The following is a 25,775-nucleotide window of genomic DNA, read 5'->3' as shown; positions in this document are numbered from 1 at the left end:
TGTCTTTGCACTCAACTTTATTGCAATGTGAACAATGTAAAAAAAGAATATTTATATTTAAATGCATGTTTTTGGTGAGCAGTGGTAGTAGCAATCACATACGTGACAGTGCAGCTCCAGTACTTTCTAAATCGTGTCAGTCACAAGTGCAGTGACAACCGTCCCTGCTGGAAGAGATTTTGTCTCGGCCGTTGCTGGGGGCAGCACTAGAAGGGCATTGGCTCCCTGTAAGCTGAGCAGCCGGCTGCTAATTTGATTTCCAGTGCTCTTGGCAACTGGTAGTGTGCAGTCTTCAGACCAGGACAGCACTGCCCTGTGGTACTCTGGTCTTGGGTCCAGGGTCGTGTCGTCTGCAAGCTGCGAAGAGAAAGAGTACAAACATTCTTTTATGCCATCTTAAAGCAGTCAGACACTGACATAATGATTCGCTGTGGATTACTGCTACAACAAAGGTACCCTAGTAGCACAGGGCTAGCCTGTTCATACTGTTCAAACAGATCATAGACTACGATCTTTTGCACGCACGTGCACACACACACACTCACTCACTCACTCAAAAAAGGACTGTCTTGTTCTCCCCTCTTATTTCGTTTTTGAAAAAACAACTTCAATCTGGTACATTGCGAAGATGTTGAAACTGTTTCCTTTAAGCGTCAGGCTGCAGCATGATCAAATGATGCACAGCAAAAATCCAGCGACATGCCTTGTGTCGAGGCAGACAAGGGCAGTCGTGTGTTATGCTTGTTCTCAACACTGCTCTTCCCCCTTAACTTGACATTACAGCCATCAACGACAACCGTGATGCACTCTGCAGTTTTAGCTGTGCGACTGTCTATGTAACTCCTGCACTCAACTCCAGTAGCCAGCTGAACAAACAAAAAGTACCTTAAGATGATCACAAATAAGCTTTTAAACACAGGCAATCTGATGGTGTCTTCAGGGATGAAGTTATGACCACAGATGTGTGGATCCTAGTGTTGATGGGGTGGAGAGAGCTCAACACATGAGCTGAAGTAGAATGTACTAGAGTGCTCGAGCAACTCATCCAACCAGTTGCCTTACACAATATTGCAGCTTCACATGTCGCCAATCACTAGATTTGCAGTCCACGACACAGCAAAGGCAATTTATCAATTCAAGGAAAGAAACCTCGCAGATCGCATCAGTGCTGAGCACATTGTAACACAGGCAGAAAACTCTTGCTGTCCACTGGAGGCTCAGTGGCGTGGACTATTGATTCACATCACTCACTGGTGCTTCATAAAGTAATAGAACAATGCTACGTATATAGCGAATTGGGTGGCTGAAGACATGGTTAAGCCGCTCTGATTTGCACAAGTAATTAAGGTTTTGTAACAATTTACACACTTGCTGTAGAAAGCTTTAACAGTTTAATGCTTTACACCAAATTGTCAAAGCCAATTCAGCATCACTAATATATACACATGAAGGTTGTAAAGTGCATATGAGTGATGCTAATTAACTACAGTATAGTATTTAAAAATAGATATTTTCCCAAGTAGTTCTTAGTTTTACACTTTGAGATGAAACTGTAGCACCCTCAATGTGCGATTCCTTATGTTTGGAATTATTTTTGGAAATGTTAAATAGCAAGAATTAAAGTTTTTGTAAAAATCTAAGTTGCTGTACGGAGACTGCAAAGAAATTTTTATCTTAGATGCTCATGAAGTGCTTTAAGTTTTCCATAAAGCCTAGAGGATGAAAACAGGTAGTATATAAAAGAACACAAGTGGAGTTTGGGTATTTATGCGTTCCCAATGCCGTCTGAGTACGCAAAATCTAAAATTGCATAATATTTTGTGGCCATAGTGTACACAGACTCGCCTTTGCTCTGATGGATGTCGGATGAACTGTGGTATGTCCGGACATTTTTCTGAGCCCGGGCAAGACAAAGAGCTGGCATGTGACAGCTGCCGACACTGGATTGCCCGGAAGGCCAAAGACTACCTTGAGCCTGTCGCCGTACACGAGAGACGCAAACGTTGTCGGCTTCCTGCAAAGAAGCGGCAGTTCTTAAATTATCTGTGCTAAACTTACACAAGCAGCTCAAGGTGTGGTCGTACGGTGTCTTGCATGCTGTTGGGGTAGTGAGATTAATCTTGAAAGTTGTTACACGTGAACTGCATGGATGCACGAGACAGCTTCAAAGGTGAACCTACTACTTATGTAATATGAATGGAAAGTTAAGCATGAGATCTGGAAGTGCTGTTCAAGAGGGGAAGCTCATGAGCGTTGGTTGCTTTCTGATAGCACACAAGTTTGTATCTCATTATCCAGCAATTATCAGTACACTGTACTTACAAACAGCTGGAAATGAAGCTTAAAAGTAGGCTTCGGACACTTTAATTAGTCAAACAAGTATTGCAGTATTTAAAATAAACAAATAGGTGTAAATTAGTCCACATGTAACCTTTCTGCACAGGTGGTTTCACTGCTGCGTATGGGTATTATCCCGCAAATACAAACACCTATTAAAAAAAACGTGCACTGCCATGAAGTCCCAGTTTAAGGTTAAGTGAACATACAGTAGGTTTTCATAAAATGGAAGTTGAAGGGACTGCCAAAGTGTGTTTCATTTAACAGGAGTTTCATTTAGTGAGACATGAACTAGGGTGCAGTATGCAGGGATGAAACCAATCGTATCAGAGGCAGTTGTCCCATTTAAGAGGACCCTGAAACGATTTTATTGAAGTTTTGTCAGAGTTTAGGCTCGAGTCTCGTCAACCCATAGCACCAGAAATTTAGTGACACGCCGTGTACCAAAACCGCTACGCACAATTATATCACACTCTCCTTCTCACCTCTGCCTGGCCTCCTCAACTCGTGAGGCACGCTAGCGATTGCAGAGCTCTCATGAGTGCGCTCGACAATTTGATCTTTTACCAGTCTATAACTCAGAGATGGGACGTTGACAGGTTGTATGCAGTCATCACATAGTGCGCCCGACAGCAAGCACGCTGTCCGGCAACGGAGCCTAACATCATGGAGGGGTTTATATCTGCTCCGACAGGTGCCGCCACCCCACCAGCGGATCTTACTTCCATGCATTCTACAGCCCATGACAACCTATCAGATTAGCAGCCACAATGACATGGCTGCTGACATGCTCTGGCCTTTTAAGGTGGCCAGAGCAGGTCGCTCTGTGAATGGACGGTTGAAAATCTGTTTGGCCAAGTCGCAAGGATCTGGACTGATCTGCAGCGATTCGCAGCTTTAAAGCGTTGTAATAAATTACAAAGTTTATGCTGAGGGCGCAAATTGGTCTCTAAATAACCCTTGGGACTTGGTCTACCGGCCCAATGTGTTCGTAAAAAATCCCCAGAACCGTTTCAGGGTTCTTTTAAGCAGCTGTTTTGTCAACAGATTTCTATTTACTGGGAGTACACTGAATTACCTTCACAATGATTCATAATTTTGAAGTTTAAAAGCTTGTTATATTGGTTTTGCAGCTTGTTATATGCTTTAAATGCACACACACACACACGCACACACATATGGTCAACTAACCCAGGCTTCATGAGGACTCGCCCAAAGTGGATCGTGGCGGAGAACTCCTTGACCAGCACTGCTTTGAGAAGGTCCTGAGGAAGTACTAAAGAATGTTAAAAGATGCACACACATGCACATGAGCATTCTACCTTTTCTCCCATAGAGACACCTCCCGATGACACGATCACATCTGTTGCCTCGAAAGCCCTCTCGAGTTTTTTCACGAGATCTTCAAACCTGAAAGTATGAGACAGCTTTTGTCAAGGAGGTTGATACCTTGTCTTCAGAAAAAGATTTGGCTTAATGTGAAGTCCAATTTCTGTTAAAATGCATGAAAGAAGGAGTTTGTAAAGTAATGCTCTTGCAACATATCTGTTGTAATATAGTTTCAAATAAATTTGTTGCCCATTTGAGAGAGTTAGAATTCTAGAAACTCTAGGATATATACATCCTTATTTGTTAGCACATTACCGAAAAAAATTCACACAAAACACGTACAGATAAGTGGTGCACACCATTCGGATAAGTTTTTTTTTTATCAATGCGTTTATTACGTCATAAAATTGATTGTATTGACCGTCCCGCAACTTCTCAGCACTACCTCCCGAATCGGTCCACCTTTTACAGTTTACAATGCCAGCTGATGACGTCATGATGTCCCAAATTTTGGTGATCTGTGACATCAGTGCTTGTCTGGAGAAGGTCACATGGGCCTTTGGACTGGGTCTTGTGAGACCTTATGATCTCGCAACTTTTCGTGCAAGTCTAATGAACAGGAGCACTAACTTATCAACTCAGGCCTTCCTTTGCCTTTAATAAGATCAAGTGAACAGCCACAGGCTAGCCACTTTCGTAGTGTTATGTGCAGAGGAGACGTGCATCCTATAGCACTCTAGAACCCTGAAAGCAGAGTTTTAATTTGGAGCCCAAAGCATTTTACAACTATGTTCAAAAGAAGCCAGGAAGTTTACACAATCAGTAACTATACACTAAAAAGTGTCTCTTTTCCTAAAACTGCATTGAAGCAGATAAGTTTGATCTATGAACTTACAGCGTACATGAAACTGTTTTATGTATTAGCAAGAATTTTTCTGAAGTCCTCTTGACAAGTTTGTGGTATATTTCAGGATTGTGAATGATGCGTCAATTTTGTCCATTTCAGATGTACTAGTCGGTCCAGTTTACCGACTTGTGATGTTGTTCTTTATTATTGGGTTACATAGTTGTAAACTTGATGATTGATTTGTTTATTTACCAACAACTTCCATTAAAAATTTTGAAGCATAAATGAAACATTTGCTTCATTGGCCACCAAATTTCAATTTCTTTTAAATGCAAGAAACTTAATATAATTTGCTGCAGTGGTTGCCAAGAAAACACATTTCTCAATTTCCATGCATGCTTCGACAGCAGTGTCTTGAAACCATAGCCATGATTGAAACGACTATAGAAAGCATGGGAAATGATTACGACAACATACTCGTCACGTGCAATTCCAGCATCGAAGGCTGGAAATCCACTTTTCCCGAGCAAAGCGATAAGTGCTGTCTTGTTGCTGTCCCTTATCTGGCCTGGTTTTAGTTCATCATCGGGGCGCACAACCTGTAGATTAAAATAAACATGAGGGGATGAGATGAGATAGACGAGAGACAATTGCCCAAAGTTATCGACTGCAAAAAGTAGCTCCTCTGCAATTTGACCCGACTCATACATACAACTAAACAAACACAAGCAAAGCTTAAGAGTAGTCTTCATTTTGCTCAAGAGCTTTGTAATGGCACTCACACTTGTTATTATCTAAAATGAACAATGACTATGTGCTTTAAAGGGGCCCTGAAACACTTTTTCAAGTGATCATGGAATGAATTCACTGGAAGAGCTTATTGTCTCACGAATTCAACGCCGCAAAAATTTTAATAATCGATCCAGTGCGAATGGAATTACAAATGTTTGTCGCGTGCTGCAATTGCATTCTCTCTTCTCTCGTCCCAACGAAAGCGCTGGAAGCTAAGCAGGCAGTGATAGCAGGGCCACAGAAAAACGTCACGCGCGCCTCGTGACCTTGAGCACTTTTTTATTTTTCTTCGAATGTGTGGCTTTTCAGTGTGATCGCGCGCGCATGCGTAGACAAGTAGCGGTCTTCCGCGACGATCTCTGCAACAATCGAGCGCGCCAAGTCAGCCAATGGCTGATAGAAGGGTTGTTGACGTGTGATTTTTCGGCATGTAACGTGATTTGTCGAGAGAATTTTCTGCTGACTTTGATAATTTATTGTGAATTCCAGGCCGTGTCCTGTGCAATAATATTTGGCTCGCATGTTGTCGGGAGCCTCCACTACCAATTGGCAGCGTTTCCTAACCATGCTCAAATAGTGTTGCAGGGGGTTTTAAGCGCAACTATACACTCAAACCTCATTATAGCAAAGTTGTGTTTTACATGAAAATAACTTCTGTTATATCCAAAAATTTGTTTTGAAGGTATATTCTTAACACTGTCTATTGCAAGATTATTTATTTACTTAGTTATAACCAATATTTCATTTTATCCAGGTTCATTATATATCGAGGTCTGAGTTTAAGTTACATTTGCTGTATTTATTGGTCTAAATTTCAGAAAAATACCTATATTAAAGGGGCCCTGCTACATGTCATCCTCAACATTGAGTGACCGAACTTGAGTGCCTAAAAAATTTTCTGATTCTGGAAATATGAGTGGAGTTGCAGGAATTTCCGACCGTTATTTTGTCCCAACGAGTACGCTAAAGACGGGGTTGCCAGACGCTGTTGGGCTAAAGATAAAAAAGCAAATCATCAGAAAAGAAGCCTATAAGAAGCGGACATTTACCCAATTTATTTGTCAATTCATAAATTAATCTCAATAATAATAAATTTCACTGAGATATGAAGAAAAGTAGAAAAAAATCAATTTAATTATATTGTACATTGAAAATGTACGCAATTATGAACGAAAGCACACATTTGCTTTTCAACATTGTTTCCAGAGTAGTCTCCACTCAGTTGAATGCACATTTTATCAATGTACGATTAACATTACTTGTTGATTTTACCAAAATATGTTTGACACTTCAACACTCAACTACTCAACTTCATCGATAAATGTGCTATTAGTGCATGACGAACATGCTATTGGTAAATGTGGTCATCACTAATGTAACTATACAGTTTTTTAAGAAAATGCAAATAAATCCCCCGAAAAACACGACTTGTGTCTGGAAAATTCTACAAGTGACTTGGCAAAAAACAAAAAACAAATCTGCTATTATTAGCGGAAGTGACAACTTTGATTGGCTTATAACATCACATACACAGATAATGTTTAAAAATCCAATTACACTTTGACAATTACAAATCCAGATATAACGAAATATGAGTTAAAAGTAAATGAAAAATCGTCTTGCAATAGATATAGTGTTAGGAATATACCTTTATAATGAATTTTCGGATGTAACGAACTTAATTTCGTGTAAGGTGCAATATTGTTGTAATAGGGTTTGAGTGAGTGAAATAACCTTATTGGGTCCACAATAGACGCGAGTTAACTCAGCTTCACCTGGCTAGGCTCACTCGGGGACGGTCAGGTTAAACTTGACCGCCCTCGCGTGGGCCTTCTGGACGGCCAGGATTGAGAGGCGAGGTCCTGTGCCTTAATCAGCTTGTTCATTTCTTCTTCTTGGAAAGCGGGACCGGCAAAGGCACAGCCCCACAGGTCATGCTCGAAGTTCGCATAGTTCTGCTAATTAGAGTAGTAATGTATGAGCCAGTTATAGACATCAGCATACTATAGTGATTATTATTATTATTAATAGCCATTATTATTAATATCGCGGCCCCTGGCGTCCCTATGCTCCTGTTGCATGGAAAGATACCAGGAGTGAGTAGCGTTCCCTTCTTTCCCGTTTCCATAATGAGTAACTAAAAGCGTTACCTCATTTCCGGTGGAGAGGACGGCCACTTGCGGCACTTTGTGTATTTTAACTGTGGTTGCGCCAATGCTGGCAAGCAAACCCAAGTCTGAAGCGCTTAGCTTCATTCTTTGAGTCAAGATACGCTGTCCTCTTTGAATGTCTGATCCCACTGGGCTAGGAGATAAGACATCGAATTACTTTATGACATGGCAATCAAAAAGAATGAAAGTACACGAGAAAAGAAGCATGAAACAAACAAGAAAGTTTGACACAAGAATAATATCTGGGGATTAATGTTTCAAAACTACGATATGATTATGACAGATGTCTATCTGGAGATTAATGTTTCAAAACTACGATATGATTGTGACAGATGTCTATCTGGCAATTAATGTTTCAAAACTACGATATGATTTTGACAGATGTCGTATTGGAGGGCTCTCGAAATTTCAACCATCTGGTGTTCCTTAACTTGCATTGACGTCGCACAGTACACGAGTCTCTACCATTTCGCCTCCATTAAAAGGCGACCGCCATGGCCGGGATCGAACCTGGGACCTTTGAGTCAGCAGCGAAGCACCGCAACCGCTATGCCACCGCGGCGGACTGACAGTTTGACACAAAAATGGAGATAACGTGAAAGCAACAGGCGTTGTCTTGATTAAGACAAGTCTGCTGAAGTGTCGAAACGAAATGAAATGATGGCTCCAGATAGTACTGTTAATCACTAAAAGGTTAGCAATGTCATTTAAGCAGACTGATTTTTGGCTAAAGAATAAACCAGAACTTATACTTTAAGCACACGTCACATGTACAGTACTAACTTAACATAACTCAATCTAACCTAATCTAACTTAATAAACTGACCTAACCTAATTGCTCTACTGCTCAAGATAACCACGTCACGTCTCATGAAATCTGGTCCCTAAAGATAATGTTAGCTTTTATGTACACATTTGAATCAAAATTATGCTGGTATGACTTGACCTGACAATGTAGGAAATGAAATTATGCGCATTACTGAACACGCATGTACTTTTAGCAGACATCTCGGCGGGATGCACTGGAGATTTTTCATTGCACACTTTTACAAGGCTCATGAAAGTGCAGTGGTTTGCTGGTGTTCTTTAACAAGCACTGACAATGCTCATACTGTTTAAGCTTAAGAAAAGACAAGGCCATGTACTAACAATAGGACATAGTCAAAACCATGAGAGATATTTTTAAAACAAATTAACAAGTAAACAAAAACATCTCCCATTTGTTCGAAGTTAAATGTTAGCTATGCAGGACTGACGTTTCTAAGCAAGACTAAAGGTCTTTCTGTATTAAAATCAAACCAGATGAAAGTAAATGTTGGATTTTCTTGGTGTTTCGTGATGATTTCAAATGCGCAAAAATTTTTCTGATTCACCAATTCAGAAGATCAACAAAGCCGCCTGTCTACTGCTTCTGGAGATAGTAGGGCAAAAAGCACACACACAAAAAAAACCAGCTCCGTGCAATCTTAACATTACTGAATTGCTAAGTATAATAATATGCAATATGTACAATGCTACAAACACTTTTTAGGTCAAATAATAATTAGGCATTCTGCAGAAGATCCAAATTAATTTTTTGTGCCATGAATACCATAAAAAAGCAGAATATCAAATTTCTGAAATATATGTGCAAATAATTAAAGTCTGTTCTCAGCACTTAGCGATATACAGGTCAAGCTTTTTGTTAAAAATATTTTTAATAGTTAATATAACTCTAGCAATACTAGCTCATTACATATGACAATGACCATAACATTTATTTTTGAATCAATGCAGTGTAATTAAAAAAAGGGGTCGGTGAAAAAACCTATCCTTCAGACAGCTTGTTGAGGCCACAGGCTCCTCATTGGCAATAACAGCAGCGATATATTAGCAATATATCAACATAATTCCACAATACGTATCACTCTCTCAAGCCAAGTCGGTGACCCAAAAACATTTGAAATTGAGCTTGTACACATTACATAGTTTACAATGCAGATGAAATACTTGTAAGGCCTAAGTTATGCTTTTCATGTGAAAAAGACACCATATATATATAGTTGTTGATTTTGATGCTGTCATAAAAACATTCTATTTATAATTTCTTAGTTTCAACTACTTATGCCTGCCGTTAACGTCAACGCTACGATTACAAAAATGAAATTAACTGGAATGCACATTTAAGTTGTTGCAGGCATTCTGCCACTTGACAATGAGCAGCATGCTTCCAAAAGATGGCGATACTTCTACAGCACAGAGTCTCTCTTACATACCGAATGTCCTGTCCGGCTGTAGGGGCAGCTAATATGTTCACTTTCAATTCCTGAGAGCCCTAGTAATACAAGGAGACAGGCATAAGTGTCAAATTTTGGGTGCAATGCTACACACAATACAGGAAGTTACCCTAAGAAGCATTCCTTTACAAGCCCTAAAAAGAGAGACTAGGTTGTTATTAGGTATCAGAAGTGATACATTTCTTCACATGATGTGGTCAATACACTTGGTATATAACACACTCAACGCAGCAGAAAACCAAGAGTTGCAACAACAGCAATCACGATATCACGTCCCAAAACAAACTGAAGCAAAAAGAGTAAGAGCAAAAACATATCTGCAGTGATAATGAAACAGTTTAAATTCACTGAAATTTTTACATGTGCAAATCATACAAAAACTGGGAAGTAATACAATTGTGGATTCAGCCAAATGCCATTATGAAATAGGTTTCAAAAAGACTTCTACTCACATCTTCTGATGCTTGAATTAGCTCAGTGTCTTCCACTTGTACCACTGCATCGCAGGGTTCTGGTACAGGGGCACCTGTGCTGATTCTCGCACACTGTCCGGGCTTGACGCGGAGCAGAGGCTTTATATGCAAGAGAGTGAATTCTGCGTTTTCATATCTGTGATTTGGTTAGAAAACTGCAAGACTTACGTTGGAGCCTGCTGGGATAGCATCTACCACCTCTCGTGGTCCGTCACCATCTGAAGCTGTCGTAGGAAGCATGAGTGTGAACTACAGTGTACCAGGATTCAATTTAAACAATACCATCACCATATTTCTTTTTGAGTGTTGTCGTTTTTCTTGTTTTCATTCAAAAGCTTCAGGACGTACTCCAATATGAAACAGTAAAACTTCTCTTGAACCTACATGTCACCATCACAAGAACACTTAGAACCCTTCGAGCTTCACTGACTGCAAAGACCAATGATTACAATACTGCCTAATGTGAATTCTGAGCCCAGCTTTGTGTTGTGGCAAGGCATACAGTGTTTGAAGTTCTGGCTTTCTAGACTGTATTGGCTACGCCATAAATCATAAATTTTGAGAAGTAGGACAGCACCTACCACGTCCTTATCAGTCTTTCTGCGAGACTGTCCTGGCTGGACAGCCGTTAGGGGTAAAGCTCCCACTTGTTTTTTTGCCAGTTGCAAATTCTGCACTGTGATTCATTTTTTGTGCACAAGAAACACTGCACCGGTGAACATTCCCTTTCATATGTGTGAAGTACATATGTGGAGAAAAGCTTATGAGTGCACAACACATGATCAAATGCATGTGTTGCGACTACACAGTGCGGGAAACTAAACAACCATCGATTTGGACATTCTGGTCTCGAAAGCTACAAATGTTCAAACAAGGCTGTCTGGCAGCAAAACTATAGGGAACGTCTTAGGAAAGAAGGAGTTGAAAAACTTTCTTCACGCTATTTAGAACAGGAAAGCAGGCTCATGACGGGAGTATGTTCCCATCAGGGGGATGTGCACATAGGCCGTGTAACAAACGATCTCATCAACCAACCAATATAGATGAGATATTCTCACAGACCCTTCTCTACTAGCAAGACGAAGCCCCAGATGACTACCACCTTTTCCCTGAATTTTGAAGATGCACCAGGGTGGGATGCATTTCAGAACCAGGGAAAGGCTGCCGAAAAGAGGTTTTAAACTACCCTCGCTTTATAGCAGGATAGTGCTACGACTGAGACGGAAAGAACATTGTACACCGCATGTAAAAATGCATTGATCTCAACAGCAATCAATACAAAAAATAGGAGGCAGTCTAAGCTTTACAAAAATGTATTACTCAATGGCAATAAACATGATTTTAATTGAGAAAACATAATCAGAAACCTTATTTCACAAACAATGCTCGAATTATTATTCAACACTACTTGGTGTGGTTTGGGGCGTTCTGCCTTTTATTTATGCAAGTTTCTATTATACCTCAGCTCCAAACTGTACCATCTCCAGCATAGGCCCACATTTCATAACAGAAATCTTCTGGGGAGCTGGCCACATAATGCTGGCACATTAAAATATGCATACTTGCCGATAACAGCATATCCATCCTTGATAGATGCTGGAAAGGGTGGCAAGGGGTCTGTGGCATACACATCCTCTGCTAATATTTTTCCCAGGGCCACTGTAAAATAATTTAAAGTGATGACCATTACTTTTGCTGGATACTCGTAAACATATTAGCAGGCTTGTGCAAATATTCAAACACTTCAAGTATTTCAATGAATGTTACAATATTCAAGTTCGCTTCGATTCAAATTTATATTATTGGAAATTTTGAAGTACTATTCAGAATGAACGAATAGGTGTATATTAGTCCACAATTAATTCCCCTGCGAAAGTCGTTTCGTTGCAGTGTAGGAGTGCTACAGTTAAACCTGGGTATAACGAAATCAATAAATTCCTGCAAAAGTTCATTACAAAGAGGATTTTGTTATATGCAGGTTCGACCCAAAATCTCGAAAATAAATGCACAAAAATAAACAAAGGAGGAACAGAAGGCAGAGCTACCCAAAACACTTATTTTACAGCAAAAACTACGTTATTATTGTGACAGCAATTGTATGGGTACTCTCGGCGGGTTTTCGCTGTCGCCGCCATGTTCTCTAACAAGCCTAAATTGATAACACGCCCCCGCGCATCATAACTTTCACGAGCAGGTAAAAGCACGCGAGCACTGCTGAAGCAGAGATTAAAAGAGCCCATTCCACATCGCCTAGAAACTGCATAACATCACCGGCGTGTTAGAACTGCCATCGCACGCCCAAACAAAAAGTAAACCACTCGTCTGGAATGAGCACTTCTCCCTGGAACAACCGTATTTGCTGACACCAGCGTTTTGTACGAAATCCGCGATATCAGATCGAAAGTGAAGAGCGACGACACGGACACAGACACAGTGCAAAAAACTATTCGGTAAAGCACATGTGGAACGCGGCCGTACATATGTGGCGCTAACTACAAGCGTGGCACTGCTAACGCGCAGAAGTAGTTTTCTTTTTTTATTTTGGCTTGAGGTTTAGGGGGGGGGGGGTCACACTTGCGCAGGCAAGAACGGTGACAACGCCAGCTCGTGGGGTGCATGCCCGCTTCGCGCACACCCGCACACACTAACGAGTGCTCCCTCTCTCCTGGTGCGACTTCGTCGACGGTGGAGCAGCCGCGGAAGATGCACGCTCGTACCAAAACACCAAAATGCGGAGCGAAATTCCTAGATTGTCCGTGGGGAAAATTCGTTACATCAAGGTTGTCTCCCGCTGTTACTTAGTTACATAGAGGTTAAAAATACATGTGCTTCTATGAAGCAACGGCGGGGAATCGAAAAAATTCGTTATATCGAGGAATTCGTTACATAGGTTTGTTATAAGCAGGTTTAACTGTATAACGTGAAGTCCCATTTCGAGATAAACGAACATATTACCCTCTCATCTATTCATCATAAGTTTAAATTCTTGTTATACCAGCTCATATGCTCCAAGTACAGTAAATGTTCAAACATAACCTATTTTGCAGGTTATCACTTGCATTCTATCGAAAATCATGTCGTGCTGCTATTCAATGTTGCTTGTACTTCCTTGAGACAAAAAAAAATGACATTTGCACATGCCTTGTTTCAATTTTGAAAAATATTCAGCATGCTGGTTGGCATGCTGGTCATAAGTATAAGTACGCTCTTTTTTTTTTTGTAATGTGACACACACTGTGTCAAGTTGGATTCGAAATGATTTAGCCAAATCACTAATCACTTCGGACCTTTAGGTTATACAAGCCTACATATTAGCATGATGTTATGTTTGCTTAGGAGTATAATGTTACCTTGTAGTACTGCCTCCTCAACACCGATTTCAGAACATCGCTCCAGTATTATGGCTTGAGCATCGGCAACAGAGATCAGTGGATAGGGAGACTGCCTTGGCCGAGAAGCAACAGTGCTGCTTTGGGATCTCTCTGTGGTGCAGTGGCAGCCTTTTAAGGAGTTAGACAATAAAAATGCATAAATAAATTGATTTACTAGCAAAATCTGTACACCACTTACCATGACTAGCAATGGCTGGAGATGGAGATCCATGCACCTATTAAGAAAAATAAAACCAAAAATATTTGTAGAGGAAGCAATCATTGAATTGACATTAAATGAAGACGATATCGCTGTAATCACAGAGGAGAGCCAACGTAAGCCAGCACCACCTAACATTAGCCGATGCTGGTCACACAGAAGTAATATCTGGGATTTAATGTCCCAGAACCATGATTTGATTACTAGGGATGCCATAGTGGAGGAAAATTCAACCATCTGGTGTTAGTTAGTGTGCACTGACATCGCCCAGTACATAAACCTTCAGAATTTCATTAAAATGCAGCCACCGAGGCCAAGATCGGACCAGCAACCTTCGGCCTTATGTGTGGCAGTACTTCTGAAGTACTAAATAAATAAACGAGAGATGCAAGAAATCATCATGTTAAGACTTCACCATGTGACATCACGATGACATCACAGATTGGCAAAATTTGCGATCTCATGATGATGTCGCATGACGTAGCACTGACATAGCACTATGACGCCATAGCTTAGTCAAAAGTGGTCCGATCACAAAGGCCATGCAAAACGAAGAGAGGTGCCTAAATCAAGCAGGCAGTGCGAACCCATGTTTGATGCAGAAAGCTTTCTAATAAGTAGTGGGGCAGGACTACTACATCAGCTGAGAAATAAAAGAAGATTGCCAACACCTTTGAGTTGTCTCAAGCGAATGCCTAAGGAACCCTGTGAATCTTTGCTTTTGTCTTTCTCAGTCAATTTTTTTTTACACCCATGGCAGAAAGACGGCTTCACCAAATGATCTTCAATTTACCATATCTTGCGTAAGCTGTTTCCATTTAGCACCCTCGAGCTTCTGAATTTCATCACTCCATCTAGCCTTCTGCCATCTTTGGCTAGGCATCTCACTTCTTGGTATCCATTGCGTCAATAAAAGTGACCACCGACGTTTCTGTACTATGCAGTACGCGACCTGTCCATGTTCTTCTTCTTGATGTTGGCTAGAACATTGGCTACTCCAGTGTGTTCTCCAATCCACTTTGCTCTCATCCTGTCTCTTAACTTGTTTAGTTCACTCGTTATTCCACAAGTCTCCACGCCATATGCAAGTATCATGTCATTCACAACTTCTGGTGACAGCACAAGCATGTGAATGCCTTAATTATCTGTTTAGTACTGGTGCTTCCAACACAGAGTATGTTATTGAACTGTGCATCTGTTAAAAATTGAATGAACTTCAACTTTAGTGTTAGAATGACCTGTACATTAGCTCTGTGACCCACATGCTATTCATGTAAGTTCAATAGTCAATCCCGCACAAAAGTCACGACCACAGAACCACACCTGTTAATGTGTATTTTTCATTTGTGTGGTCGTGATTTTGGTGTGAGATTGACTGTTTAATTCAGACATGCATTAACTAGCCCAACAATGAGTTCTACCATTCATATCTATTTCGCGCAAGGGTACCATATGATTGTTTTTTCTTACTTCAGCAATAGAAAATTAGGAAGAAATAAACTGGCTGTATTCCCATGCGCAGAAATTATCAGGAAGTGCAGGTGATGGTTCTATAGCCGATAAGGCCTGGCTCCCAGAGCAAGATTGTGAGCTCTCCAAACCTGTAGCCAGGAATTTATTTGGGGGGAGGGGAGGAGAAGCACCTGCTGAAAGCTGTGAAAGACCTGTATTTTTTATTATTTATTCTCGGAAAAATACCACCCTGCATTTGAATTTTAAGAAGGGGGGGGGGGGGGTGCTAGGGTGCCCCCAAGGCTATGGACCTGAGGCTCTCACACTGTCCCTGTTATGAATGTGATAATGCATTGCATCATACTATCGCATCAAAATTGTACTTATTACAGTGCAGTTTACATACTAAAATATTCTGAAGATATAAAAAATATTTACTCATAGTGGCTATCTGAACTAAAAAACTAATCGAGGAGGCCACTATTTGATAAGTATTCAAAATTTTTAGACGCTTTCAATGCACAGCTACAAACAACCAATCTACCAATCCATAGAGTGTTGCACCTCATAGTGGTTGTGGTCGTGAAAGGGAGATATGGCACTGCCTTCTGCAGCCCAAGAAGAAGCACGGCTCCTCAACACAAGGCACTCATCCAGGCCACATAAAAACTAAAGATCTTCCTCCCTCTCTTTACACACACATAACAACCAGATGAAAAGATCCATAAACAGGGGCTGTGTGCTCAAGTCGATGTTTTGCAAAGTCCACTTGTCGAAACGTTGGCTTGGGCACACAGCCCTTGTTAAATCATTATTTGATCGCAAGCTTCTATGTTCCTTTTTCTGCAATTTTCACATAACCGGGCTACATTAAACTCTGAAAACTTTCTTTGTTGCTTTAGTGGTGTAAGGGCTATTAGCCCTTTACTGCCTAATGCCGCGAATATGCAACATATCAAAAAACTTTGAGTAAGCAAGTCACGGAATGTGTGCCGCCTTTAATGCTGGCTGTGAAGTGTCCACAAGAAACGTAGCTTTCAGCATGAAAAATCTAGCGCTATCTTGTGAAATGTATTTTATGCTAGAGCCAATTTTGTTGAAGGCGCAAAGTGCATGCGAGAGCGTAATTCTTCATTCTTTCTCACCTGGCTGACGCAAGTTCTATCTTAAAATATTTTGTTTATTTGGTGCGTACACGTTTAAGGCATGGTACAGAACATGTTGCGTAGTTCTGAAGTACGTTCTTCATTGCAAGGTCCTCACTTCTGTGGCATGTCGAGAATTCATGATATACATAAGAGTATGCATTAAATGCGCATTTTAGATAATCTAACTGCAGAATTGTTGCCATTTAAAGCTTGAAAATGAAAACAATTTTTATTTCTTTGGCAGTTTCACAATTCAGGCATTAAAGGGTTACTATTGTATTTTCCAAAGGCATAGTACAATGCACACATTTCCATATGAAATGCCCAGAAGCATCTGCAGGCCTTCATGTCTAAAGAGCACAAAGGAAGATATACCTACAGAAAGCAAACTGTGAAGCTTGTCTGTCTTCATTTTGCGCTCCTGAAGTTGATCAACAGCGTGTGGGATGGCAGGACTAGCAAATTCGAAGCACTCCTGCAAGAACAAGAATCCATGAACCAAGCCATCTTCACAGTTTCATTCTCCACAGTTACCTGTGCACCTTTGCGGCTTCCTGGGAGATTTATTATGAGAGACTGGTTTCGAATGCCGCATACAAGCCTGTACACACACAAAAAAAAGAAAAATCAGCAGCAGCCACGTAGAGAGATCACATATGTACTACCTGCTTTCCAAGTGTGTCAGGCACACTAGAGTCGTTTTCCCTAGCTCGGGGGTGCCCTAGGGGCCCAGGTCTTTTCCAGCATTCAGATAAAAGGGGACGTTTTACCGAGAGCAAATTATGGAAATAGGTGTTTTTTTAAGGCCTTCACCAAAAGACCCCCCCCCCCCCCCCCACACACACACACACAGAGAAAATAATTCCTGGCTATGAGCCTGCCAGCTAGTAACAAGTTGTAAAGAAGCCCTGCAACTTTTTTTCAGCATGGTAACAAAAAAGCTGTCAATTGGTAGTTGAGGCTTCTGAGAACATGAGAGCCGTACATTATAGTACGGCATGCCGCCTGCAATTTACAAACAGTTCTCAAAGTTGGCTAGAAAGCAGCTCCCTTTTCTCTCTACAAATCAAGCCACATACCAAAATTGCTGCTCCACATACCCCAAGACCCCATCCATCGGCTCATTGTGAGCTGCGTAGTTACCGTGGCTGCCACTGCATGTTGCCTTGTGCCTGTGCTTGCGATAACACTGAAAGTAAGTCATGCGTTCACAGAAAAAAAAAAAAAGAAAAGAAACACCAGGCCTGCACGGATCGCACAGCTCAGTCACAGAGAAAGCTGAAAAAGCGGCCTTTCAGAACCTTTTCTGAACACACATTGGGCAGCTGCTGCAAGCACACTTACAGGGCACCCACTACGCCATTAATTATTGTAATTTCTTTGTAGTAGAAAAGTATTCACTATGCCCACCTTCGTAATTCTTCAGAGAAGTGTGGTACCCGCTACACACTAGCAAGGAACTTTGTGCAATTTTTTATGCTGTCACTGACGACAAAGTATTATGCCAGAAGTTTTTGTAATCCGCACAATCCCACACAGTGGGTATCAATAGGTGAAGAAGATAAAGCTTTATAAAAGTCGAAGAATTCGACCACCCCCTAGTAGCGTGATTCCCATTTTGTCTATGAGACTTGGTTGTTCTTAAGCTGTTCTAAAATCCTCTATCATTCATGTTAATGCGGTTCCTTTCCTGACATCAAGCCTGCCGAAGGCAAGTTTGCAAAGCAGTTTGAAGCTCTGGCATGGCTCAGGGGTAAAATACCGAGCTGGCACGCAGGGAACCTTGGTTCAAATCTCATTGTATCTTTGGCGTTTTTTATTTACGGAGTTCTTTTCTCATTTCGTGCGATAGTGGTTACGGACAAGGGTGGCAGAAGCGGCGTGCACGCGACCCGTGTTGTGATCTCATCACAGCTTTCACTGTAAGGAAAAAAAGAAAGTGCTCAAGGTCATGATGCGCGCTGACAAAGGAACCCGCCCTCTTGCCTTCCTGTCATACTCCTGCCTGTGTAGCTTATAGCGCGCTGGGTGGTATGAAAGGAGAGAGAAAGCGCTTAAAGCGTTGCTGCTGAAGGGGTTAATAAGAATAGCAGATATTGCGCGATAGCCTTGGATATTAAAACTACGACTGTGTGCGTGGGCAGCGGATGATAGCATTTTCCTTTTCTGAATATACCTTCAGTTGATAGTAGCATTGACGTCGTTTCCTCTCTTTGTCCGAGTGTGCAAAAAATAAGTTAATATGCATTCATACCAACTAGCTTGTCTGCAGAGACATGGTCTCCTTGGTAAATGACACCAGACACATAGCAACTCAACATATTGCATGCTAGGATGCATTAAAAATTTGCGGTTCTTTATCACAATGACATTGAGAGGGGCAGAGTACTAAATTAGCTATTTGTATAGCAATTTGTATCAATCTAGTTAGATTGTCTCTGTTTAACAACAAAGCTACAATCTTTTGAAAAAATGCTTGCTAGTCCAATGAAGCACAGTGCAACGACAACCCTCTTTAATGTTGCCTTTTCAGGAAAGATTATAGCATTCTTTTGATTTGCCATTCATGCAGTGGCTCATCTGCCCTACATCCTCATTGCCAAAACTAAAACGACTGATTCTGCTCATGGCATTCCATTACAGCATATGAAAGCCATCTATGCATATAAATACGTTCGTCTGCTTAAATAAACCAATTGTTTATCTAAGTGCGCAGTGTTGCATCCTTTGTGCTAGCCTCGTCCGAGTGCTCAATGTTTGTTGACTGCAAATGCACAGCTCAACTCACCTTGAAAGCATTGCCATTGGAGTGATGTTCAGGGACTTCTGGATGATAGCAATCGCGATGCCTGGTGCTTCTTTCGTTATGACTTCTCTTGTAGCCTGTTGGTGAACAGTTAATAATACGCTAGAGCAAGTACTTTAATTTGAGGTGATAACAAAAGTGCATGTCCGTTACCTCGGGTGTAACGTCTCGTGCAGAGAAACCAGTGCCACCAGTCGTTAGGATGAGATTAATCTTCTCAACATCGCTCCATTGTAACAGTGTCTTCTGCAAGCAAATAAGGACCCATCACATGTGCAGCCATTATGACATATGTGAATGAAGAATATAAAATAACAAACTTTGAAAGCATTTTAGGATGCGAGGAGAAACATAACATTAGGATAGTGATAGATTGCAAGCCCATCAGTCTATTTTTGTAGAAGTTCACACACAGGCCACGTGTTCATTCATTAAACAGTCCTTTTGTGGAAGTCTGAACTTTATTATTAAAATTTTGGTAATATCTCAAATGTAGAACACAGAAGAAGGCCCCATAGTCAGAAAGAGTATTGAGATCTGTACAAAAGCAACTATGGCAGTTAACAACTTGAGACAATGGTACCACATAATAAAGTAATGTTCCAGCAAAAACAAAAGAGATCATACCGCTTCTTGTAAAGCAACCTGATCAGGTTAGCTTTTGTGTGCAGGGACAAAATTAGTTTATAAAACATGAGCACTTCTGAATAACTTCGTTTGAATTGCTACATCCGATTGTTTATTGATGACCACATAAAAAACACTGCAGAAGCCACACCTTGCGCCACTCATTTTGATAACTTCAGCTACTGTTTCAAATATTACTTGAAAAGAGCAGCGTGATATTTTATTATTAGTGGTGGCGAAGTGAAACACCCACCTAATAATTGTTTTCATTTTCGGAATGCAAATTGTTTAGGCATAGTGTGCAGTATCAGTGTATCTTTTATGTCTGTCTGCCAGTGCTTAAATACTTTTTAAGTACATTTACAAATATGTCCAAGACGCAGCTGTATTTTGGCATGACACATTTTATACCAAACTAAAGGTAGAAGAACTAAAGTTTTAAAATTTCTCACTTTTTAGTTTAGTGCACAAACAGGCAAAGACAGAGTCTACCATGCAGCACCAACCAGCCCAATCGAGCACCTTGTTAAGGCAAAGACAAAAAGTGCTATGTCCGTGTCAATTTTCGTGCTTGTCTGTTTGTCTGCTGTAAATTGAGACATAAATTACCAACATATGCTTTTTCGAGACTCAAGGATAATTCATTCCTTACCTTGATGTCTTCAATGTCATCTGGAACACACTGTCGAGCTACAACCTTTCCATTTATCCTGTGCCAAAAAATAATAATAATAATAATGATAACATGGTTTAAGTTGCAGCAATTTTCAAAGAGGCATGTTCTGGAAAAGTCCAGAGGACACAAACATACAGTGTTTTTGCATTGACTATCGCCTCCAGGTTCCTTCCGCTAGTATCCTCGGCTTCACCTCTGGAGCATCTGTCACTCACTGGAACAATGGTGCACATACTTTGTAACATAATCCACGTGCCATTTAGTAGCGTTGGTTATGTCTACAAGCTTACATTGAAGTAGCACCTATGTGGCCTTTTTTTCTTTTTTTCTTTCGCTGGCTGTGTCTTAGTGCACATTACTGCTCTTAATATATGTGTGCGCATACCAAACATCTGAGACGCAGGCCTTACAGTTCAATAAAATGAGGCCACAATAGCTACCTTTGAAAGTAAAGCGTCACTAAATGCTCCTTCACATGAGCTGCTGCACAGAGTAGAATGGTAGCTCACAGAGAGAGCTGAGATCACCTCTTCAGGAAACTCAATTTTGCAATTATCATGTACGTCAAGTTAATTACTTTGAAACAAACAAGTCATTAGGAAACACAGGCCATTCCATACTGCAATCCACTTTATGACATTATTTCCCCAAACCTGAAATACGGTGCCTAATGTTTGAAATAGCTTGAAGGCTTTATGGATGCATTATTTGAACTAAAGATGTGATGTACTCGTTTGATTAATGCAAGTTTGTAACAGATGTTTCAAATTACTAGTGGCACTTGTATTCAGTATGGGTGACTACCACAAACCTACAATTATGCAAATGCAGTACCGTTACAAGGTATATAACTTTGGGGTTTCATAATGGAACAGCTGAAGATTTAGTGCAAAGTATATTCATATTATAAGGCTAATATATAACAAGAATAAATAATAACGTGCTGTCATCTAAAGATCAAAAAAAAATAAAGTCCGTGGGGTTTACAGTCCCAAAACTACGTACGATTATGAAGGGTGCCGTAGTGGAAGGCTCCGGAAATTTCGACTATCTAGTGTTCCTTAACGTGCACTGATATTACACAGTACACGGGCCTTCATTTCGCCTCCATTGACGGTATATATTGAATATATCGATGATAATAGCAACAAGCCGTCATGTCATTTCTCGGGAAAGTTCTGCGCGCCGAACATCGTGCCCGACGTTTCGGGAACCTTGTTTGAAAAACGAGCGCGTGTGTGCAACAGCCGCGAAACCAGGCGCGTCTCCAGGCAAGTACACCTACGCTGCTACAACACATTCACACCCACCTGTAAGTATTCCGGTCCTAATGCAGTGTTCGCTGTCCATTTTGCGCGCTCCGCAAGTGCACTTGAGGACACGTTTATCTCGTCAACTTCTTAAAATCGCGGCTTAGTTGATGCTGTTCTTGCAACAGTAGCAAAGCGTAAATAAGTTAAAACGCTCAGAAAAGGCGAGTTAAACCTACTACGCAGCAGAACACGTTTAAAGGACGAGTTTACAGGGACGACCAAGTTGTGTATCCCATTCGAAGCTGTCTGCTACACTATGGTGGCTAGAATTGGGAGGTGACGCCAGCGCCCGCATATTCGCCGAGCGCGCGCGATCCTCGTTTTCAAGCGCCGCCGCGACGGCCACCACGGCGCTCCTGTCGGCATAGTGATGCGGGCGAAGCGCGCGCTCCGCGCTCTCTCGTCGACTCGCCGCTGGGTTCGCTGGTTCGCCTCTGGAAGCGTGTCTGGGTGTGTGCAGTTTTCCGCGTTGATGTCTCGCTTATGGCAAAATGTATTTAGTTGCTGACATGACAGTGTGAGTGCCGACCTTAGGATGAACTCCAGCACTACGAAAGCGAGGCAACGCCACTGCTTTGCTCCTGGCTGCACGAGCGGCTATGTGTCATCGAGGGAGCAAGGTCAGCGGGCTTCTCTTTTCTCTGTTCCCAAAGACCCTGCCCTCTTCGAAGCCTGGCAACGAGCCGTACCCCGTGCCGACAAGTCGTTGGACGTGAAGTCGGCGCTATGTGAGCTTCATTTCGACGAGCAGTTTATTGAGCGTTTTTACACGCATGTGATAAACGGCGAAACTGTTCAGATTCCCCGAGGGAAACCGGTGCTGAAATCTGACGCGGTGCCAACCATATTCCCAAATGTTCCTGCGTATCTTTCAAAGAAAGTGCCGAAGAAAAGGACGTCAAGAACATCCACTTGCGGCCTACCATCGAAAATTCGGCGTCAGGAACCAAGCGCGTCTGCTTGCGAGGAGACAGCTGGCTCGTACAGCACAGAAAGCGACAGTAACCAAATACCTGTTCCGAATGTGCCCGCAATTCCCGACGTCCGCAAGTGTGGTCTTCCCAGCGCTTACTGGGCTCGACATCTAATTGCTGGAGCCGACAACGCCACGGTGTTTACAGTTTGCGCACTAGATGGTGACAAGTTGACTATTGACAAGTATGTGCTAATGACATCAGATGAAAACAAACTTCAAGCGACAGCTTTTGTGCAAGCCACAAAAATAAAGACCCTTGACATTACCGACATCGAAATGGCAGAAGAGTTGCTTCGCGACGTCGACTCCATGATACCATGCAGAGGGTTTGGTAAAACTGGTGAATTTGGAGTGAATTTAAAGTACAAGGAGAAGACTTTTGATGGCAGAACCTTCAGCCCATCTTGCCGTGGGGTTGCTCCAACGCCAGAAAAAGCCTGCCCACAATGCAAGCACCTCAGAAGACTACTCCTGAATCGTGAGTCCTACAGGCGAAGAAAAGGCAAAAATGTGGCCCAGTCCCAAAAGCTTTCATACAGGCTTAAGCTGCGAACAGCGCAAGCGAAAAGGAGTCGCCTGAGTGTCCTGCAGGCTAAATCACTCATCAAACAAATGAAAGAAAAGAATGCACGGAATGATTCTACAGCATTTGAAGAAGCGGTGAAGGCCCTACCCATTAAGCAGCAGCAACAAGTCAAGGCGTGCTTTGCTGCGGCTAAAAGAAAATCCACGAAAGGGATGAAGTATGAAAGTGAATGGGCTCTAGAGTGCCTTATTATGTCCATGAAAAGCCCACGCCTCTATGAGCATATACGCAAAAACAACATCATGGCGTTGCCTTCTCGAACATCACTACGTCGATATCTCAAGCGTTACAGGAGTGGATTCGGCCTGAGCGAAAAAGTGTTTGCTGCTGTGGCGGAAAAAACAAAATCTATGGACTTGTTCCAGCGCCATGGTGGGCTGTTAATTGATGAGATTAAGCTATCTGAACACTTGAGCTTGGGAACCGATGGCACCATCGAAGGTTTTGTGGACCTTGGGAAGTTCACACCAGAGAGTGAGCGCTCCGTAGCATGTGACCATGGCCTTGTAGTATTGTTCGTGCCTTTTACAGGCACGTGGCACCAGATTATTGGTGTGTTCGCATCACGCAGCAATGTGAAGTCCGAGACGTTAGGCAAAATAATCCTCGAAGCAGTAGTCATGAGCGAAAACGCCGGTCTGCAAGTAGACTTTATCACCACTGATGGAGCTGCGTGGAACAGAAGCATGTGGCACTCATTCGGCATACACGGCAGGAAAGAAAACACAGTATGTAGAAGGCAGCACCCTACAGACCCAGAACGTTTTCTGCACTTCATCTCGGACTTCCCACACCTTCTTAAATGTGTGAGGAACACCTTTGTTCGAACGGGCGTGAAACTGCCAGAAGGCCATGCCAGTGTTGACCCTATTGACTGTGCCCGGAAGCTTGATGAACAGCATGACACGACTCTCAAAGCCATGCCTCATATTAGCAAATCGGTTGTGCATCCCAATGGCTTTGAGAAAATGAGGGTAAATTATGCAGTGCGGCTTTACAGTGATGAAGTCCTCAGAGGCCTTTTCTTGTACAATGCAACCATCGAAGAAAAGCATGGGAGCACAGCGGCGACAGTCAGCTTTGTGGAAAGAATGAGAAGGCTCATTGAGGCCATGACTTCAAGGTGCAGTTCGGGTGCACTTAAGCCTGGAGGGATGCACGAGAAGTGCATTCAAAACTTCTTGACTTACCTGGACGATTGGGAAACAGCGGCTGGCTCCGGAGGTTTCCTAAGCCGCAGTACAGCCGAGGGGCTTCGTGTTACCTTATCAAGCACGCTACACCTTCTCCGCTACCTGACGATGAAGTTGAACTTCAGCTATATGATGACATGCCGCTTGAGTCAGGACCCCCTGGAGAGGCTGTTTGGAATCGTCCGACAAATGTCTGGATGCAATGATCATCCGACTGCCTCCCAGTTCCTAATCTCGGTCAACACTTTGAGCTTCCAGAATTTGGCAAAACCACCGAAAGGAAGCAATGTGTCCTCAGGACTGCTGAGAAGTCTGCTGGGAGCTGACAACGGAAAGGACCTCACTCCTCGGAGGAAATTAGACGAGCTTCTTGACGTAGGAAACCTTGCCGAAGCACATGAAGTGCTCAATGAATACGGCCACGGCACCGAGCATGCAGACATGGTCGTGCAAAGCAGCGATGCCAGACTCATATTCTACATGGCTGGATATGTGGCAAGAAAAAGCGTTGCAAGCACCAAATGTGCAGAGTGCAGCCAGCAGCTCCTACAAGGCGAGAACGATCCATCTCCAGCTGCAGCATCCCTCACGGCTGCTGTTGACCGAGGAGGCCTGCTGTACCCATCAGTCAAGCTCAATGAACTCGTGACCACTCTCGAGAACACTTTTACCCACTGCTTCAGTGTTACAGAAGTCAAACCTGACAGCATCATGGACTTGGTTTCCTTCTTGCAGTTAAGAAAGCTTACACTTGTTGGCTGCCCTGACCACAGTATGTCCCTCACAAACAAAATTATCAAGTTTTATGTTCTTACTAGGCTCCACTTTCATGTCAAAGCCCAGAACAGCAAACGAAACGCTAAGCAGGAAAGAATGAAATTGCTGAAGCTTAGACGCGTGCTCTGAGTTTGATATTGTAACTTTAAGCTCTATTGATTTTTTTTTTGCCGAGTGGAAAGTGATTGTATGCCTCTTATTACTTAGTGCCAAGCGATGCGCTGTCTGTGTGCAATGTTTCAATGTTTTTAACTACTCCCGAGCGTATGTAAATGTGCGTATTTTTTCATTTTATTTTATTTTACCCTGTATTCCATGATGTGCAATAGATCTTCCTAATAATATGATGTGCAATAAATATTTGTTTTATTTTCCTCGCCCAGAACTTTGGTAATATTTTTTTTT

The 25,775-nt window shown here is 42.1% G+C and overlaps 1 protein-coding gene across 2 annotated transcripts; it reads right to left on the bottom strand.

Annotated features, from left to right (window-relative positions):
* On the bottom strand, positions 1 to 22,288 carry cin (Molybdenum cofactor synthesis protein cinnamon). 2 transcript variants are annotated; one of them, XM_075867606.1, is made up of 19 exons: positions 21,836 to 22,285; positions 20,661 to 20,739; positions 20,502 to 20,559; positions 19,376 to 19,468; positions 19,205 to 19,299; positions 16,951 to 17,017; positions 16,796 to 16,891; positions 13,796 to 13,832; positions 13,576 to 13,725; positions 11,792 to 11,884; positions 10,394 to 10,449; positions 10,205 to 10,324; positions 9,732 to 9,790; positions 7,456 to 7,609; positions 4,991 to 5,112; positions 3,660 to 3,747; positions 3,529 to 3,602; positions 1,846 to 2,014; positions 1 to 357 (listed from the first exon to the last, which is right to left on the bottom strand). In XM_075867606.1, the coding sequence occupies exons 1-19, from the start codon at positions 21,873 to 21,875 to the stop codon at positions 127 to 129; spliced, it is 1,881 nt and encodes a 626-aa protein (XP_075723721.1). In that variant the 5' UTR covers positions 21,876 to 22,285; the 3' UTR covers positions 1 to 126. The 2 variants fall into 2 exon arrangements, with proteins under 2 accessions (XP_075723721.1, XP_075723722.1); XM_075867607.1 differs by lacking the exon at positions 3,529 to 3,602 and having other exon boundaries at positions 38 to 357; positions 21,836 to 22,288.
* Positions 22,289 to 25,775: the final 3,487 nt, after the last annotated feature.

Source organism: Rhipicephalus microplus, chromosome 6 (genome assembly GCF_043290135.1).
Source record: "Rhipicephalus microplus isolate Deutch F79 chromosome 6, USDA_Rmic, whole genome shotgun sequence".
Classification (NCBI taxonomy): Eukaryota; Metazoa; Arthropoda; class Arachnida; order Ixodida; family Ixodidae; genus Rhipicephalus; species Rhipicephalus microplus.
Note: the sequence above shows the minus strand (reverse complement) of the source record. Positions and strands in the feature narration are given on the sequence as shown.

Coding starts and splice junctions, on each gene's coding strand:
- cin (XM_075867606.1), bottom strand. CDS start 21,875: ATGGACAGCGAACACTGCATTAGGACCGGAATACTTACAG. Junction 19,469..20,501: donor ATGACATTGAAGACATCAAG/GTAAGGAATGAA, acceptor ATTTGCTTGCAG/AAGACACTGTTACAATGGAG. Junction 3,748..4,990: donor GCTGGAATTGCACGTGACGA/GTATGTTGTCGT, acceptor TCATACTTTCAG/GTTTGAAGATCTCGTGAAAA.